At 37.6% G+C, this 16,872-nt stretch overlaps 3 protein-coding genes across 4 annotated transcripts; 2 read left to right on the top strand and 1 right to left on the bottom strand.

The window, feature by feature from the left end:
* Window positions 1-2,409: 2,409 nt before the first annotated feature.
* On the top strand, window positions 2,410-5,635 carry LOC112177233. Of its 2 annotated transcripts, none has more exons than XM_024315520.2 (3): window positions 2,410-2,835; window positions 3,541-4,292; window positions 4,633-5,635. In XM_024315520.2, exons 1-3 carry the CDS (start codon window positions 2,530-2,532, stop codon window positions 5,165-5,167), a joined length of 1,593 nt encoding a protein of 530 aa, XP_024171288.1. In that variant the 5' UTR covers window positions 2,410-2,529; the 3' UTR covers window positions 5,168-5,635. The 2 variants fall into 2 exon arrangements, with proteins under 2 accessions (XP_024171288.1, XP_024171289.1); XM_024315521.2 differs by having other exon boundaries at window positions 2,703-2,835; window positions 3,555-4,292.
* Window positions 5,636-5,659: 24 nt separating this feature from the next.
* LOC112177234 (uncharacterized methyltransferase At1g78140, chloroplastic) lies at window positions 5,660-10,306 on the bottom strand. The gene is made up of 8 exons (XM_024315523.2): window positions 10,090-10,306; window positions 9,696-9,784; window positions 9,423-9,563; window positions 8,295-8,379; window positions 7,524-7,717; window positions 7,290-7,401; window positions 6,423-6,530; window positions 5,660-6,077 (listed from the first exon to the last, which is right to left on the bottom strand). Exons 1-8 carry the CDS (start codon window positions 10,252-10,254, stop codon window positions 5,937-5,939), a joined length of 1,035 nt encoding a protein of 344 aa, XP_024171291.1. The 5' UTR covers window positions 10,255-10,306; the 3' UTR covers window positions 5,660-5,936.
* A 1,011-nt stretch (window positions 10,307-11,317) lies between these two features.
* On the top strand, window positions 11,318-14,271 carry LOC112180030 (G2/mitotic-specific cyclin S13-7). The gene is made up of 8 exons (XM_024318524.2): window positions 11,318-11,555; window positions 12,136-12,248; window positions 12,339-12,689; window positions 12,789-12,917; window positions 12,995-13,243; window positions 13,336-13,497; window positions 13,604-13,785; window positions 13,895-14,271. The coding sequence occupies exons 1-8, from the start codon at window positions 11,543-11,545 to the stop codon at window positions 14,022-14,024; spliced, it is 1,329 nt and encodes a 442-aa protein (XP_024174292.1). The 5' UTR covers window positions 11,318-11,542; the 3' UTR covers window positions 14,025-14,271.
* Window positions 14,272-16,872: the final 2,601 nt, after the last annotated feature.

Raw genomic sequence — 16,872 nt, 5'->3', positions numbered from 1 at the left:
ATTTCATTTCATAGACAAAAAGCTTCACCATTTCACCACTTGATCATCTCTACATCTCATATTTCATCATCAACTTTTGAAGAAGAAGGAGAGGAGTCTAGTATTACTTGAGAAATTATCATCACCATTACCATTTTCACCATGTCAATGCCTTTATGAGTTCATCTACACCATCCTCAACTTGATTATCACTAGTACTCTCTCTATCCCTACTTTTTAGTTTGATGTTCATAAACATGTTGAAGCTTATGTATTTGATTATGAGTGAGTAGTTAATTTGTTGGGGCTAGGGTTGAAAGCCCTAGCCAAACTTGTAATGAATTGATGTTTGAGTCTTATTTGATGCATTTTCCATGATCATCTTCACATGCTAATTCAAGAAGTGAATGCTTGTATTTGAATCTAGCTAATTTGAATACTTTGCATTTGTCATTACATGAACAATGTTTATAGAGTAGCTGGCTTTGAACATTAATAGCATGATAGCACACTAGGTGTGTATGTGAGGGTAGTGAGTTAAAATCACCTAAACCTAGGATTGGTTTGCTTGCTTGATTATCTAAACTCAAACCTTTATGCATCTATGAGCAAGGAATTGATACTTATCCGGTAATACAACTTATTCTTGGGTAGTTAGTTTCGCACTTATCCGATGGGAATTGATAAAATCAAAGGAGTTTAGGTCTTAGTAGTCTTATCCGAATGCTAAGAGGGTAATTGAATACTTGGGATTGTTTTACTTATAATTTGAACATCAATGCATGCAAGGGAGGCTATGGTAAACAATCTAAAGCTCTAACTTCCATCCAATCTATCACATCTAGTTTAGCATAGCCTAGTTTACATTTCAAGTTTTTATTGTGTGTTAATTTGATTCGAAACCATTTCCAAAGCCGAAAAAATCAAACCATATATTCACCATCTTGCACATATTCACCATGAACTTTGGTTCACTTGTGAGCCCTTGTTTATGACTTGTACATTTGCATATTCATCTAGCATACTTTAGGTTTTCCTTAGCTATAGTGGGTCCAATCCCTTGGGTACGATATCCCCTACACGATAACTTGGCCCTTATACTTGAGGGTGGCTATTTGGTTAACAAATGCCTGAGTGCAAAATCGAATCAAAAACTGGCAAAAGAATATGAGAATGACATAGAGGATGAAGAAGAAGTTTGATAGGACCTGCTCTGGATTTCACCTTAAAATCCAAAATAGCCCTACGGGGCCCACTTTAGAAGAAATTCTACTAAAAATTTGGCAAAACTTCCCCTAAAGATGGATTACCAAAAACTTGTAGAAAGACATTTATACTTCTAATATCAAACACCATCCTCAACTCCTGGAGCCACCTTGCTCCCTAAATCACAACATCTCCTATTTCACCTTATACAAGTCTCAGCTTAACAATATTAATCACACAAGTTATCAGAGCAATTCTAAAACAAAAAAGTATACAAGAATATAAAGTAAAAAAGTAAAAGATCGGTAAAACCTACAATGCAGAAGCAGTGATAACTATGCCTCAACTCCATGTACGCCTGACCTCAACTAATCTAGCCTGCACACTGGGCATTTTGAAACTGAAGGGCCCAGGAGAAAAAAAATTAAAAAACACGTTAGCGTAAGTGGACAAAAATAAATAAACAAGATAATTTAAATGAAGTAAAGTTTTAATACTTTTTCACGTGTTCATCATTTGAAAACCTCGATGCATGCAATGATGATAACATATTTATCTTTAAATCCGAGAACCTCGTAAAAACAAGCTAACCCCGCTAGTTATTCTTCTAAATTACTTGGATCTAAAGCGAATTAAACTTCATCCTTAATTTGTCCAACGTATGAATCACATTTATTATGGTGCACAAATGAACTAAGTTATGTAACTCAATTGAAAAAATATAAAATTTTATGCCACCAGAGTACATCCATTTTGCTTGAAATTAAGGGCCATGACTCTTTGAATTGAAATGGAATGAACCCAAACTTACTCAAACTTTTTTCCTAAACTACTAGGCCCGCTCCATTTGAAGTCTAAGTGCCATAACTCCTTAAATTGGAAGATAATGAATCTAAAGTCTGACAAAAAGTTTGTGTTAGTATATGCTCGATCATCTCTTATAAATCTCACCAACTTGAACACCATTACCAAATTACGACACACTATTACGTTCAAATAACTGAATAAGTAACTCGTTTCAAATTCTATCAAATATATGAACTGGGGCCTAAAGAGTTGGGTGCCGTCAACAAATATTAGGGTGTGCCTTGAGAAAGTTAACCAAAACCCCTTGTTACCACAGGTCCAAAGTTTCACAAAGACAAAAGAGCAAAGCAAAGCAAATAGAAGATAAGCATAATAGGGCACATAACGGTCAAGCCCGCCAAAGCGCTGCACACCCTTCCATCTGTCAAAGCCCACCCCCTTAAACCCAGCCGCGTGTCACGCACGCTCCTCCCCCAAAAACCCAGTCTTTGCCCAACCCAGACGCCCATTTCCCAGACCCAGAAGAAGAAGAAGAAGATGAAACTGAGATTCAGAATGGAGCCCGAGACGTTGACCCTGGTGCTGGTCAACCTCGCCGGGATCATGGAGCGAGCCGACGAGTCGTTACTTCCTGGTGTGTACAAGGAGGTCGGTGCGGCTCTTCACACCGACCCGACTGGGCTCGGGTCGCTCACTCTTTTCCGGTCCATGGTCCAGTCCCTCTGTTACCCCATCGCGGCTTACCTGGCCGTGCGTCACAACCGGGCCCACGTCATCGCCCTCGGCGCCTTTCTCTGGGCCGCCGCCACTTTTCTCGTCGCGTTTTCCTCCACTTTCTATCAGGTAATATTGTTACCACATTTCCTTGGTTTCCCAATAAGAAAGCAAAGGTTTACTGTCTTGATTGATCTTAGACTTTGGTAAATTCCTCATTGTAATTTCACTTTGTGGGTTGCCCAATACAGTAATTTGATATGATTTGTGTTGTTTATCGAGCTTTGTGCAATTTAGCATTGATAAGTGGATTTATTGTATGGGTTCGTGGGTGGTACATTAATATATCAATACATCAAGTAGACACGTTCTATTTATTGGTAGGCTAGTTTAGTCTGATCTCGAGTGAGTCTATGATCGGAGAGAGTTGGTTTACATTGATGTACTATCATTGTATTTATGCTGTGCATAAATATATCAATACATCAAGTAGACAGACTCTATTTATTGGTAGGCTAGTTTAGTCTGATATCGAGTTAGTCTTTGATCATAGAGAGTTGGTTTACATTGATGTACTATCATTGTATTTATGCTGAATAAGTTAATTTTGTTTATCAAGCCTCGTACAATAGAGTCTTGAGAAGTTGATTTATTATAAGGTTTCTTATGCGGTATATTAATGTATCAATACATGAAGTAAACCGGCTTCATATATCGGTAGACTAGCTTAGTCTGATCTTGAGTTAGTCTATGATGTTAGAGAGTTGATTTACATTGATGTACTATCATTGTGTTTAGCATTGCGGCTTGGTTTATTGAGTTTTTACTGATCAGGTGGCTATATCCAGAGCTTTGAATGGGATTGGTCTTGCTCTAGTTGCTCCTGCTATGCAGTCCCTTGTGGCCGACTCAACTGATGATAGCAGCCGGGGTACGGCTTTTGGGTGGCTTCAGCTAACTGGCAACATTGGTTCGATAATTGGTGGCCTTTGCTCAATACTGATAGCTCCATTGACGATCATGGGGATCCCTGGTTGGAGGATTTCCTTTCATCTTGTTGGACTGATTAGTGTTGTAGTAGGTATTTTAGTCCGTATATATGCCACTGATCCACATTTTCCAGAGGGTGCAACAAAAGAAAGCAGTCAGACTCCTAGTAAATCGTTTTTGTCAGAAGTTAAGGAGCTGGCTAAAGAAGCTAAGTCGGTTATTAAAATCCCTTCTTTCCAGATTGTTGTGGCACAGGGTGTTACCGGCTCGTTTCCTTGGTCAGCATTGTCATTTGCGCCAATGTGGCTGGAACTTACTGGCTTTTCTCATGGGAAATCCGCTTTCCTCATTGCCTTGTTTGTGATTGGTAGTTCTCTTGGGGGTGTATTTGGAGGTAAAATGGGGGATATCTTATCGGTGCGTTTTCCAAATGCTGGAAGGATAATTCTAGCACAGATAAGCTCAGCGTCTGCAATACCTCTTGCAGCAATTCTGCTGCTTGTTTTGCCTGATGATCCATCCACAGCTGTCATCCATGGTTTAGTTTTGTTCATCATGGGATTCTTAATATCTTGGAATGCTCCAGCTGCAAACAAGTACGTTTCTCAAACCTCTTTTTCATCTAAATTATGCATGAATCGTCCGCTAATATGGTTAGGCTTTTAGTTTCGTAATAAATACAATCACATCAATATCTGAAAAACATGATAACTGAAATATAATACTGTTATCACGAGTAACCAAAATGAAATTAAAAAAAGAAGTTATTGTTAGAAATCTGAATAATTTTGCATATCCATTTTAAGAAAAATAAAATAAGGCACCTATTTTCTGAGATACAGGAAAAGAGGGGTTTCTGGTGTTTAATGTCCCCTCCATTTTCCTGGAAAGCAAAAGACTACTGATATGTTACATTTGATGATATTTTCTGTGCAGTCCAATTTTTGCTGAGATAGTTCCTGAGAGATCCCGAACAAATGTATATGCTCTGGACAGATCTTTTGAGTCCATACTCTCGTCATTTGCTCCTCCAATAGTTGGGATTTTGGCACAGCATGTTTATGGTTATAAACCAGTTGCTGCAGGGTCCAGCACATCTGAAGAGATCGCCACAGATAGAGGGAATGCATCATCTTTGGCAAAAGCACTGTACACAGCAATCGGAATTCCAATGGCTCTGTGTTGTGTTATATACTCGTTCCTATACTGCACCTACCCAAGAGACAGGGAGCGTGCTCGAATGGAGGTTTTAATAGAGTCAGAGATGCAACAAATAGAACTAGAAAATTCACCTAGAGGAGGAGAACATTCAGAGATGCACTTTCCTGAGTCGGAAGAATTATTTGTGAATGATAGAACTGTCATTGACTTGGAGTATGAGGGTGAGAAAGACCTTGTTGGTGATGCTGAGGATGATGAACAGGTGTTGCTTTACCGCCAGTTGACCTTCGCCAATATGAGCCGGGAGTAATCTAGCAAGCAGACAATGGCTTTCATACACAGAAGTATTAGCTAGCTCATAGCTTTTGATGGGTACCGATTACAACACACTTCAACAATAGACTGAACATACAACTCCATTCAAGCACATCCAGAGATCATACATGTACAGAGGCAAAATGTCCATCCTGTTTTGACCTTCTACCAAAAGTAACCCTGCACAAAGGCATCGTTTTTATGGTTTTTTCAAGCGTTTTAAGAGTTTTTTTTTTTTTTTGAAACGAGCGTTTTAAGAGTTTAATACGTCTTGGTTTTTCGTAAGAGCTTGCTTGTGACTTCTTTTCTTTCTTTCTTCTTTTAATGCGGGAACATCTTACAAGTTGCACAGTTCCAATGTGTAATGAGCTTTCTCGTCATAGTTACCTTCAAAATACAATTTGCGCCTGACCCATCCCTGGGATGGTTCATTATGTTCTATGAAAAGAAACAATTTTACAGAACAAATTGTTGAACAAATGCTTGCTTTCATTACTGCCTTGTGGCAAGGTAACTATGACTTGGTATAAAACTTGATATACTTGAGTATATTTATACAAACGGTTCCACATGGAAACCTCATTTACTTGCAACAACTTGAGGTGTCATATCATCCTTCTGGTATGGTAAGTTGGTAACTATAGGATTATTGTTTCTTTACTACAATTCAAGAGAACTTTCAGAGAAACACATCTCACATCAAATGCCTACTCCGTATACAACCCTATACAAACTGGGGAGATCCTCGTGGCAAAGAATGCTATTTAACTTGGTTTTGTGGCAGAGATCATCACAAATAACCGATTCCTCACGGCTGTAAAACCTACTAGCCCACATGCCGTACAGATGTCTTCTAATTCACCTTCAGATAGGAAGATTTGGCTGCCCGATATTTGCCTTGTTCTCTGCAACAAAAACAAAATCATTAGCTGCAGATCAAGATAAGATTAATCACATGCTTTTCAGACAAATATATCATGATGTATCACATTCAATACATCAGAACATCGTGTATAAACTGAAGGGCTTACAAGGTTTGGAAAGTTATTCTTCTTCTTATATAGTCTCAGACATATTAAATCCATAGACATTGGAACAAGTTCAACACTCATAAAAGAACAATGATTTTGTGAGGGAAAAGAATAAAAGAAAAAACAGTATCAACTATAAATATAATCCCAAACCACGAGGCAAACTGAGAAGAATCCCAAACAATGGAACAGTACAGGTTCTGAGTCTAAAGGATATACCTTGGTTCCTTCCCTCAAAAATGGGACAAAGGAAAAAGGACCATCAAGTATGTAAGTTGTCGCAACAAACACCCCACCAGGTCGCAGTATTCTGCTAATTTCAGCAACCTTCAAAACCACAGCTGCCAATTAGTCAGGGAAAGTACTGATTAACCTAAGAACCAAAAAAAGAAAAGAGAGGGGGTGGGGCGCATTGACATTAATAAGAATGAAGAGAAATTAGATGGTCGAGATGGATATTCCATCATTCCATATAGCCAACTTTCCTTCTCATAGATTATACTGGAAACAATACTTCTATATCTAACACACAGGACATCCATAGTCGCCCTTAAAATGAAATCTGTGCAATTTGCACCTTAATCTGGAGATAGAAGTAACTATAAGTTACATATGCACTCAGAATTGCACTAATTGTTTGCACTAGAGCTCATCTCCTCTCATGTTTCCATCACCATCTTTACATCGTCAATTTTACACATTGATCATGCATTTCTATTCAAAGACAAAAATATGAATATGTAAGAAAAACAACAGGAATGATGGAGGAAATGTCAAATCACTAACAAATTAATTTCTTTATCACAGTATTAAAACTTTAAAGGAATTGGAAGCTTTGTCCCCCTTCAGGACAAGGCTAAACTACTACGAAAAGGATCTATACAAACAAGGTCATTTAAATACTATAAATTATCTTGTTAATTGTGCTCCTCTTTCAAAATGTTCCATTAACTTTGATAGACAAACCAATTATCAACAAGTACATGTGATTACTTCACTGCTGCCTGATTCATGCAGATGTATGCCTTACAAGTGCAACAGTAAGCAGAAACAATTGGCCAAAACCATATAGAGAGAAATACTTACAGCTCCTGATGGTGAAGGCCAACAGTGTATCGCAGCACCAGCATGCACAGCATCAACAGAACTTGTAGCAAAGGGAAGCCTAGAAATATCAGCTCTGACCAAAGTTATGTTCCTGAGGGAAACAATAAAATGATCATGTATAAGTTATCAACAATAGTAACAACAAGTTTGGAAGTATTAATAGCATTTGATATTTCAGGAATCTAATTTTAATGCAAAATTAAAATTCTATACTCTTTGGGGAAGTTCTCTTCCTTTTCAATGAACTCATAGCACTGCTTCAACATATTTTCTGAGTAGTCAAGAGCAACAACATGAGAAAACAATCCACTCTTGGCGAAAAGTCTAGAAAATAACCCACTCCCACAACTAGCATCAATGATGCTACCACCCAAGACTGGTTTTAAGTAATCCTTAATCAACTCAAACTGCAGACAAAACCATAACACTGTTAGCAACTCAACAACTTGGTTGGCAAGACAAATCAAGTACACAATGAAAAAGGGATGATTTATATTTTCAGAAGTTCAATCAGTCACAAACTCAAAATTATTGGCCATAAAAAGCCAGTCACAATTAGGCAGAAACGGGATCAATCTATCTGTTTTCCATGCACTGATCAGAAATAGCTACCCTTCTTCGGTTTTTTTTTTCCCCTTCCTTTCTCTTATAAGTCATCCAACTCCTATTGGTAGTGGGATTTCTTATTCATATAAATACACTGACAGCAGAAAAAAAAAATCATACTAGAAGGCTGATCTTCACTTGATATAAACTACAAACAAAATTAACAAGGGTTATCCAATGAACCTTTCGATAATATATATATGTGTGTGTGTGTGTGTGTGTGTGTGTGTCTATGAATATATATATGTCTGCACACTTCCCACTGTCTAAAGATGGTATGAGTTACATTCTAACCATGAAATACATGATTGACGTTTGGAAAAGAAATAACAAGTCTTTGAAAAGGAAAATTGTGAAAAAAGAAACAAAACACTTCACCTCTTTCTCTGGGCCAGGAAAACCGCCCCATACCGAAAAGCTTTGTCGCCAGCCCCTCTCATAGAGGAAAGATACCAACGGAGTCCTGATCCAACAAAACGTTTCTAGACATTATAACATGGCAGGTGAAATCAATTGAATTAAGCATGCTCTGTCCATGATATACAGATCAAAAGTAACAAAGTTGACCAACATAGGGGGTTATGTACGCAGGAAAACTTTTTTGTTCAGATTATGAATACCCTTTACAAAATTCTTCATGAGAAATTAGTTTGTTATCTTCAACTTTCTTCCAAAGTTCCAATCAAAAGCTACACAGTTTGATTATACTATGGCCGTTAGAGGATGATACATGACCACAGGACCTATTAATGCAGCAGCCACAACTTGGTTGGAAAAGAAATTTCCTCTTTGGAAGCCTAAGACTAAGCCCAGCCCTTTTTGGTCCAAACTAAAGTCTCCGGGGTGGTTTAAGGGTCTTGCAAGAGTCATTTTTCAGATTTATGATGAGTAATTATGAGTCTAGTGCTTTCAAGAGTCTATTTAAGTCTTACGGTGAGTACTCAAGGTTCTTGTTACTAATAAGTTTTTTAAGAGTCTTCTGGTGTTCTAGGAGTCTAAAGGTTATGCATTTTAAGCCTATAAATATGGCTACCAATTGTAAACCCAAATCAGATTAGAATGAAATAAACTCAAGTTTTATTGAAAGGCTTGGTGCCTGAGTTCTCTCCCCTAACCTCCCTCGCTCTATCTTTCCCTTCTACCACTAAAAACCCTCTGTTTCTTCTAAAACCATTCTGCTTTCTTAATCTCTCAACATCCCCCAACCCACCCTAATCATACTCTCACCAACTGTTGCTCTGTTCTGCGTCACCTATGTACCAAATCAGGCAACTAAAAATCAATATAGCAAACATCAGACGCTATTCTCAATCATAAGCCCTTAGCATAGAGCCTACTTTCTAATTCTTGTGCAAAGATACACTGCAAGAGATGGATAAACCAAAAGGATTTGCATCCAACTCTGCTTCAACCCTATTGTTTCACCATCCTCATTTAAAATTTCATTATGAAAGTTCATGCATAACACATAAGCTTCCCAAATTCAAACCTATACAAACTCAATACCTGAAAATCTCTGTGGCAGCCGGCATCGATTCACCATAGTTCTTGGCACCGCTCGCCACTGTCAGGTCCAAATGTATCTCATTGCCAAAGTAAGTCTTCTTACAAGTGCTACATTCAAAACCTGACCCAGAACCAGACTCACTGTAAATCCAAACCACAACAAACACAACCATTATCGAAACGAAAACAAGGAAACAACAAAATGCAAACAGCAATTAACAGAGTCCAATCACTGGTAATTCGAATTAAACACTTGATTCAAGTGACTCATACCCATTTGATGAAAATGGATCAAAGCATATAGGACAAGCAAACAAGTCGTTGCAGGTGGTGGCCTCATTATCCTGAACCTCAACTGGGTCCTATCATTGACACACAACAACAAAAACCCAAGAAATTTATCAATATCCAAAATAAAAAAAGCTCAAAACTTTCGAATTTCTGAGGCATTGACTGAAACTGGGATTTCCAATCTCGACTGACTGCATTGAAATCCAAGCTTGAAAAGAAGCCAAAACTTACACAACCACAAAAACCCAAGAAACTTATCAATATCCAAAACCAAAAAGCTCAAAACTTTCGAACTCCCAGTAGAAACTGAAACTGGGTTTTCCAGTTTTCGACTGATTGCATTGAAATCCAAGCTTGAAAAGAAGCCAAAACTTACAGTTGGAGTGGCCTCGACGAAGGCGGTGGAAGAAGCTCGAACAGTGATTGCCGCGAAAGAGCGTTTGAAATTAACGGCGAAAGGGTTGGGCTTGAGCGAGTCGGGCCTCGAGTTGCCGAGTTGACTCGGGAGAGAGAGGTTGCTGACGAGGGTCGTCGTCGCCATGAGCTCTCTGGAGTTGTTAATGGAGTTTAAGTGAAGAAGATGGTTAGCGTATTCCGACAAATTAGGAGGGATATTTTAAAAGAAGGGCCTGCGGTCCATATTGGGTGACTTGGTTTGGGTTTAACATGGTGGACGATGCAACTGGAATATTGCATAGTGACGAGAGTATGGGTACGGATCTGTTTGGACTCAATATTTTGTAACGGGGCTTGGGAAACGGGTGTTTTGGAATCGAAAACCGATGAACTGTGTCGCCTTACGTGTGTTTGACTCTGTGTTTTTCTTATGATGTATTGGAAAATTGCGGATTGGATTAGAGTTTTTGGATTTTTACGTTAAAAATGTGAAGAGTTATATATTTTGTTGTGAGGAATGATACCACACGCACTAGTGAAAATGTTTTTTTATGTAGAAATTTTATACTTGTTTCTACTCGGATGGCTAAAGTGGGTGGAATATCAGCATGTTGGATGTGGGCTTCGGCACAACTAGACAATCTTTGGTGTCATAATCTAGATCTTCGATGATGGTATATTAGGATTATTGGTTCCAAGATTGGTCACTATGTAGCTCTTTGGTAATGAGCGTTGTGTTATTTTAGCACTCACTCACTCTCGAATTTCTTCATGGTCTTCAATTGCATAAAATTGGGTATAGGGAGTACGGTAGAACTTGAATTTGGTCGTCAATTAGAGGGAATCGTAGACAAATTATGACATGGAATCATTAGTGGGTAAGGCCAAACACAAATTTGGTTTCCCAAACTGGCATTATTCATCACAGTGGATCCTCCGTAAACTTGTATTTAGTAGCAAGGATCAAATAAAGGGTTATGGAGAATATTTTCCTTTGATTTCCTCTAAAATTTACACATTCAAAATGCAATGTATAAACAAGCAAAACTTAAACTCATTTTTGTGTAAATTAAACTTTGAACTCCAAATTTCAAATGATATTCATTTTTCTTTATTACCAATTTAATGATCAAGCATACATGGTAAGAAAAGCGTAAAAAAGTAGGATTACTTGCCAATTACACCACGATTAGCAACGAACCACAGCCGTCCCCACAATCTAACGGTCCACATTGCAACTCAAAAAATTTGACCGTTGCACTAACTTCGGTTCACAGCTTCAAATATACACTCCCCCTCTGCTCATTGTTGTTCCTCGTAAAAACAAAGCACAGACAAATCAGAGAGAGAGAATAGTGAAAAAAGAACTAGACTTTGATCGAGGAAGGTCTTGAAGGCAAACCCAGAAGGCCCTGATCGTCAAGATTTTGGTCATGGACACCAGAGGTAGTCACTGATTTTAATCTCATTGAAGCAGCTGTTTTTCTTTTCTGTTTGATAATTTTTTTGTGGATTTTGTGATTTTGGGTTCTGTATGAATTTCTTTTAAGTATTTTCCATCCTTATCATCTTTGGACTATTGGGTATTCTTATCTTTTTGGACTAATGGGGTTTTAGGATGATGTAAATAAGCTACCTCTGATTATTGAATAGAACAATTTAAATTTGATTCTGGGTGTTGGTACTTCTTGCTACTTTAATTTTAGTTTGAATTGGGTCATGATTGAATTGTTAGGGTGATATATTAGCACAAGATAGAATCTTTATCAGCATTCCAAGTTTTTGTGCATGTTGATCTGCCTTTTTTTTTTTTTCATAGATTTAGATTTTTGGGGTTCTGGGTTTTACTTTTTAGTTGACCCTTTTCTAGGACTATCATGCTTGCTTCTGCGATTCTTTGTGGGTTTAGTGCTAACTGGGTTTTTCTTATTGTTCTTGGGGCACAGGATATTGTTATGTTTCATGAATTGGTTTCTCACAGAAACTCGTATTTTGATGTATTTGTACATTCTTGTTTATCTTGAAGGTGATGGTGAAGTGAATGGAGAAGTACCAAGAAGGAACCAAAGAGTAGCTCTTCAAGATAGGACCAATGTCGAGGCAGCCCAGCTGTTAGCAAATGCACAGAAGAACAATGTGGTAATAACTTCTTTTCATTACTTTTTTCAATGGGAAGTTCTAGTGTTTGAAACTTGGAATTAAATGCATTTGGAATTTGTAACTTTGTAGAACCCAGTGCTAGTGCCTAGTCTTCAAGACAAGGTAGCTGTTAATAGAAAATGTGCCCCTGCAAATAAGGGTACCAAGAAGAAACCCATAGATGAAGATGTGGTTGTTATAAGTTCTGATGAAGAAGAGGAGAAACCTGTGCTACTTCCTTGTCTTCAAGACAAGGTAGCTCTCAATAGAAAATATGCCCCTGAAAAGAAGGGTACCAAGAAGAAACCCATAGATGAAGATGTGGTTGGTGTAAGTTCTGATGAAGAAGAGGAGAAACCTGTCAGTAATAGAAGCAAGCCATCACAAGGTTCAAGGAAGGAAGTGAAGACTCTCACTTCGATTCTAACTGCTCGAAGCGAGGTCAGTTTGGATGGTCATTTGCATTTAATCTTAAACATTATGTTTCAGAGAATCGCTTGTTTTTTTCGTTGTTGGGGTACTGAATTTTGTTTACTCCAGGCTATGGCTGGTGGAGCCACCAACAAGCCAAAGGAACAAGTTGTGGACTTTGATTCAGCTGATTTTAATGATGAATTAGCAGTTGTTGAGTATGTTGATGATATGTACAAGTTCTACAAACTTGAAGAGGTAATCTTTTCTCCTCTTTTAGGCTTTTAGGTTTCTCCTATTTTACCCGCTCTTACACATGAATATTACTAATGCAGGATGGGAACCGAGTCGGAGATTACTTGGACTCACAGCCAGAAGTCAATTCAAAGATGAGATCAATCCTCATAGACTGGATTATAGAAGTTCACAGGAAATTTGAACTGATGCCAGAAACATTCTACCTCACTGTGAATATAATTGACAGATATCTTTCAGTGAGGATTGTTCCTAGGAGGGAACTTCAGCTACTTGGGATTAGTTCTATGGTGATAGCATCAAAATATGAGGAAGTTTGGGCTCCACAGGTAGTGCTTTTTCACTTGAAAAAATGTAAACACTGTTCATACTAATTTCAAATCAAACACTACCTATACTGAAATGGGGTTTCAATATGCAGGTCAATGACTTTGTTTGCATATCAGACGATGCATATATGGAAGATGAGATTCGAAAAATGGAGAAAGAAATCTTGGGGAAGCTGGAGTGGTATTTGACAGTTCCAACACCTTATGTGTTTCTTGCTAGATACATCAAAGCTTCTGTTTCACCTGATGATGAGGTATCGATATTCTATGGTTTTAGAGAAAGTATAAGCATGCTTTTAAACTCTTCTTTTGGTGAAGCAATGAATACCAATATGCTTTTCTTACCCTTGCAAAATGCAGATGAAGAATATGGTTTTCTTCCTAGCCGAGCTTGGAGTCATGCATTATCAAACAATCATCTCGTACTCTCCATCCATGATAGCTGCTGCAGCCGTCTATGCTGCCCGTTGTACCCTCAACAAAACCCCTTTCTGGACTGCAACTCTGAAGCACCACACTGGCTACTTGGAAGAACAGTTAAGGTAAAAATGCCTTCCTACTAGGCTACTATGTCTGCAGTCTATGCATACTTTGCTGTGATAGAGGAAACAGTTGTACTTATTTTCAGTTGTGTTGTTTGTCATTCAACAGGGAATGTGCTAAGGTCTTGGTTGGCTTTCACTCGAATGCTGCAGAAAGTAATCTTAAAGCTGTCTACCGGAAATACTCAAAACCTGAATTTGGAGCTGTAGCTCATCTCAATCCGGCAAAAAGCTTTTAAGTCCACTTCATGAAGATGTCACAGTCTGAGTATAAATCTACTTTTTGTAGACAATACACACCCACAATATCTGCTAGTGGTGGTTTCTCTGTAATATAGATTAGTTCAAGAATCAAGAAGGTTTTCAGTGTCTCTATCTGGAATTATAGATTGGTGTCTAGGGTGATAGAGGAAACAGTTGTACTTAATTTCAGTTGTGTTGTTTGTCATTCAACAGGGAATGTGCTAAGGTCTTGGTTGTTTTTCATTCGAATGCTGCAGAAAGTAATTTTAAAGCTGTCTACCGGAAATACTCAAAACCTGAATTTGGTGCTGTAGCTCATCTCAATCCGGCAAAAAGCTTTTAAGTGGTCCACTTCATGAAGATGTCATTCTGAGTATAAATCTACTTTTTGTAGACAACACATACCCACAATATCTGCTAGTGGTGGTTTCTCTGTAATATAGATTAGTTCAAGAATCAAGAAGGTTTTCAGTGTCTCTATCTGGAATTATAGATTGGTGTCTAGGGTGGTCTCTAAATACTCTTTTGGAAATTGAGGTTGGCACTGTTCAGCTGTCTATACTCTATCCTCATTTCTAAGTAATACAGATTGTTTCAATCGTGCTAAAGAAGAATCTCATCTACCTCCGTTTTTTTACATATTGTTCCTTCAGTTTGGTTACTAGTTTTCAATTAATCCTGTGTTTATTTCAACAAGCTACAACCCCACAAGTCCACAACATGATAATGTCAGTACAGAATTTTTCATTATATTGCTGAAAATCAATAAGAAGTAGAACTCAACACCACACCACCAACTTCTCTTGTCTTGATTGATTCAAGCAATTGCATTCAAGTACGAAGCAAGAACTGACGGCTTGAGCTCAATCGAAAGATGCCTTGCATTTGAAGTAACTTACAGTTGGCTTGATATCAGTTGCTCTGAAAAAGCGTTCGGCGATCAGTATACGTTTGGCAGGAGAATGTGATTAGTACTACGATTGGGATAATTTGGTACTTGAAGAAGACTTGAGGACACTTAGGTACCTGTAACTATACTTCTGGACCACACAGGAGCTTTCGTCCATCTTTCCGTCACTTTAAAGGGAAAACTGGCAATGTAATTTTCGGCCTATTGTTACCACCGGACCACTCAATCTATCTGAAACAACGACTACCTTTGTCGTGGCAGTAGCTTTTTAGCTTCTTCTTGACAGAGTCGACGTCCCTTTAGACTCTTTTGTCCAATGGATGACTCATGACAGTGAATCGACTCCTGGAAGCTTTTGGTGGTGCCATTTTATGATTTAAGCATAACAAAAAAATATTGAAGCTCGAAATTTGTTGGTGATTCTCGCATATAGAGAGCCAAAGACACAAAAGTTTATCAAGAGAGTCAATATATACCATCTGATGGAAACATCCTTTTTGGGGAAATAACAAATGATTATCGAACTTTCACTTATACGACACTTAGCTCACTTTCTTTTGAAAAATATCACATTAGTCACTCAATTTGGGGCTTTTGACTCACTTTTATTACTTTGGATCAATCTCACATTAAAAGTTGTCACGTACTAGTTCACCAATCAAGTGACCTGAAAATCGTACGATGATTCTTAGATTCTACTTTAATATCTCATACCACAATTGTGTGTCTTGTAGGAGGTTTGTTTTCTTAGATTTGTATTCATGTTTTTCTTCTTGATCATTGTAACGAGTGCACTCCGATCTTATTAAAGATTTTCTCCCCGTTTAGGCCAATAAACATGGCAGTGTATTGCTTTCTAAATCTAGGATATTATATATACATCATTTTCTTAGCCGTGACTTAATGAAGTCAATTATTCCCCTTGGTAAAATTCAAAACGATAATGGCGCTAATTAAGTAATTGAAATGCATGTGAAGTGTCGCTCTTCATTCCCTGCCGACAGATCTAACTTGGCCCAGAGTTAGTTGATTGACAAGTGATGTTTAGTTATTAAAGTATTATAATCGAATCAATTGATTTTCTTCTCTTCGAATGATTAACGATAACTATTGCTTCCTTTTCATAGCCACAACTCAATGACAATATGACTATTTGCTAATTTTCTTCAGTTTCCTGAGTATTAAAATTAATTAACATCTTTTCTGGGAGGACAATTTAGGCCATTGATATAAGACTACGAGGAAAATTAGATAGAAGATGGTGTGTTCGCCTTCTTTTGCATTTGCCTTCTTTTGTACGGTCCTGGTTTGTTTAGTTATAGTAGTCGTTCTTTTGTACATGTAAGCAGTGGCGGAACTAGAATTTCTAAGCAGATATGGTAAATTTCGAAAATTTTCTCTAACGATAACTCAAAGACATAATGTAATTATAAAGCATAATAAAAAATGCTAATTAACTTAGCCTGTTACAAACATATTATTTGTTTTTATCTCATGCTATGATGTGTTTCTATGTTTATTTTGTGTCAACATATATTCTCCATAAGAATCACACACATTATCAATATTAAACAAAATAACAAAGTTATTTTTCCTCAATTGTCAGGACAATTAAATAAACATGCTCAATTATCAAAGCAATTAAATAAACATGTTTATGGGCAAACTTTGATTTGGACGTAATATACATATTACATATATGTGCTAAAACAAGTTGAAAAACCCAGGTAAGGCAAGTGCATTACCTCACCTGTGCATAGTTCGCGTAAGGTTTTAACTTTTGAGTTCGATTTACAGACTAATTGTTGTACGTTCTTACTTTTTATTTTAATTTTTAAATTTCTCAGTTGTTTAATGAAATTGACATGTCTATTAAAAAAGAGGAGTGAAATTCACACTCTTTGTTTTACAATCTACACCTCATAATTCTTTCT

Source organism: Rosa chinensis, chromosome 7 (assembly GCF_002994745.2).
Source record: "Rosa chinensis cultivar Old Blush chromosome 7, RchiOBHm-V2, whole genome shotgun sequence".
Classification (NCBI taxonomy): Eukaryota; Viridiplantae; Streptophyta; class Magnoliopsida; order Rosales; family Rosaceae; genus Rosa; species Rosa chinensis.
The sequence above is the reverse complement of the archived record's forward strand: the minus strand, read 5'-3'. Positions and strand labels throughout refer to the sequence as shown.

Excerpts from the sequence above, each read along its gene's own strand:
- LOC112177233 (XM_024315520.2), top strand. The coding sequence starts at position 2,530 with ATGAAACTGAGATTCAGAATGGAGCCCGAGACGTTGACCCTGGTGCTG. Across the intron at positions 2,836-3,540 it reads TTTCCTCCACTTTCTATCAG|GTGGCTATATCCAGAGCTTT; the intron begins GTAATATTGTTA and ends TTTACTGATCAG. Across the intron at positions 4,293-4,632 it reads AATGCTCCAGCTGCAAACAA|TCCAATTTTTGCTGAGATAG; the intron begins GTACGTTTCTCA and ends TTTTCTGTGCAG.
- LOC112177234 (XM_024315523.2), bottom strand. The coding sequence starts at position 10,254 with ATGGCGACGACGACCCTCGTCAGCAACCTCTCTCTCCCGAGTCAACTC. Across the intron at positions 7,718-8,294 it reads TTCCTGGCCCAGAGAAAGAG|TTTGAGTTGATTAAGGATTA; the intron begins GTGAAGTGTTTT and ends TTTTGTCTGCAG. Across the intron at positions 6,531-7,289 it reads GGCCTTCACCATCAGGAGCT|GTTGCTGAAATTAGCAGAAT; the intron begins GTAAGTATTTCT and ends GTGGTTTTGAAG.
- LOC112180030 (XM_024318524.2), top strand. Across the intron at positions 12,918-12,994 it reads AGTTCTACAAACTTGAAGAG|GATGGGAACCGAGTCGGAGA; the intron begins GTAATCTTTTCT and ends TTACTAATGCAG. Across the intron at positions 13,498-13,603 it reads CTGTTTCACCTGATGATGAG|ATGAAGAATATGGTTTTCTT; the intron begins GTATCGATATTC and ends TGCAAAATGCAG.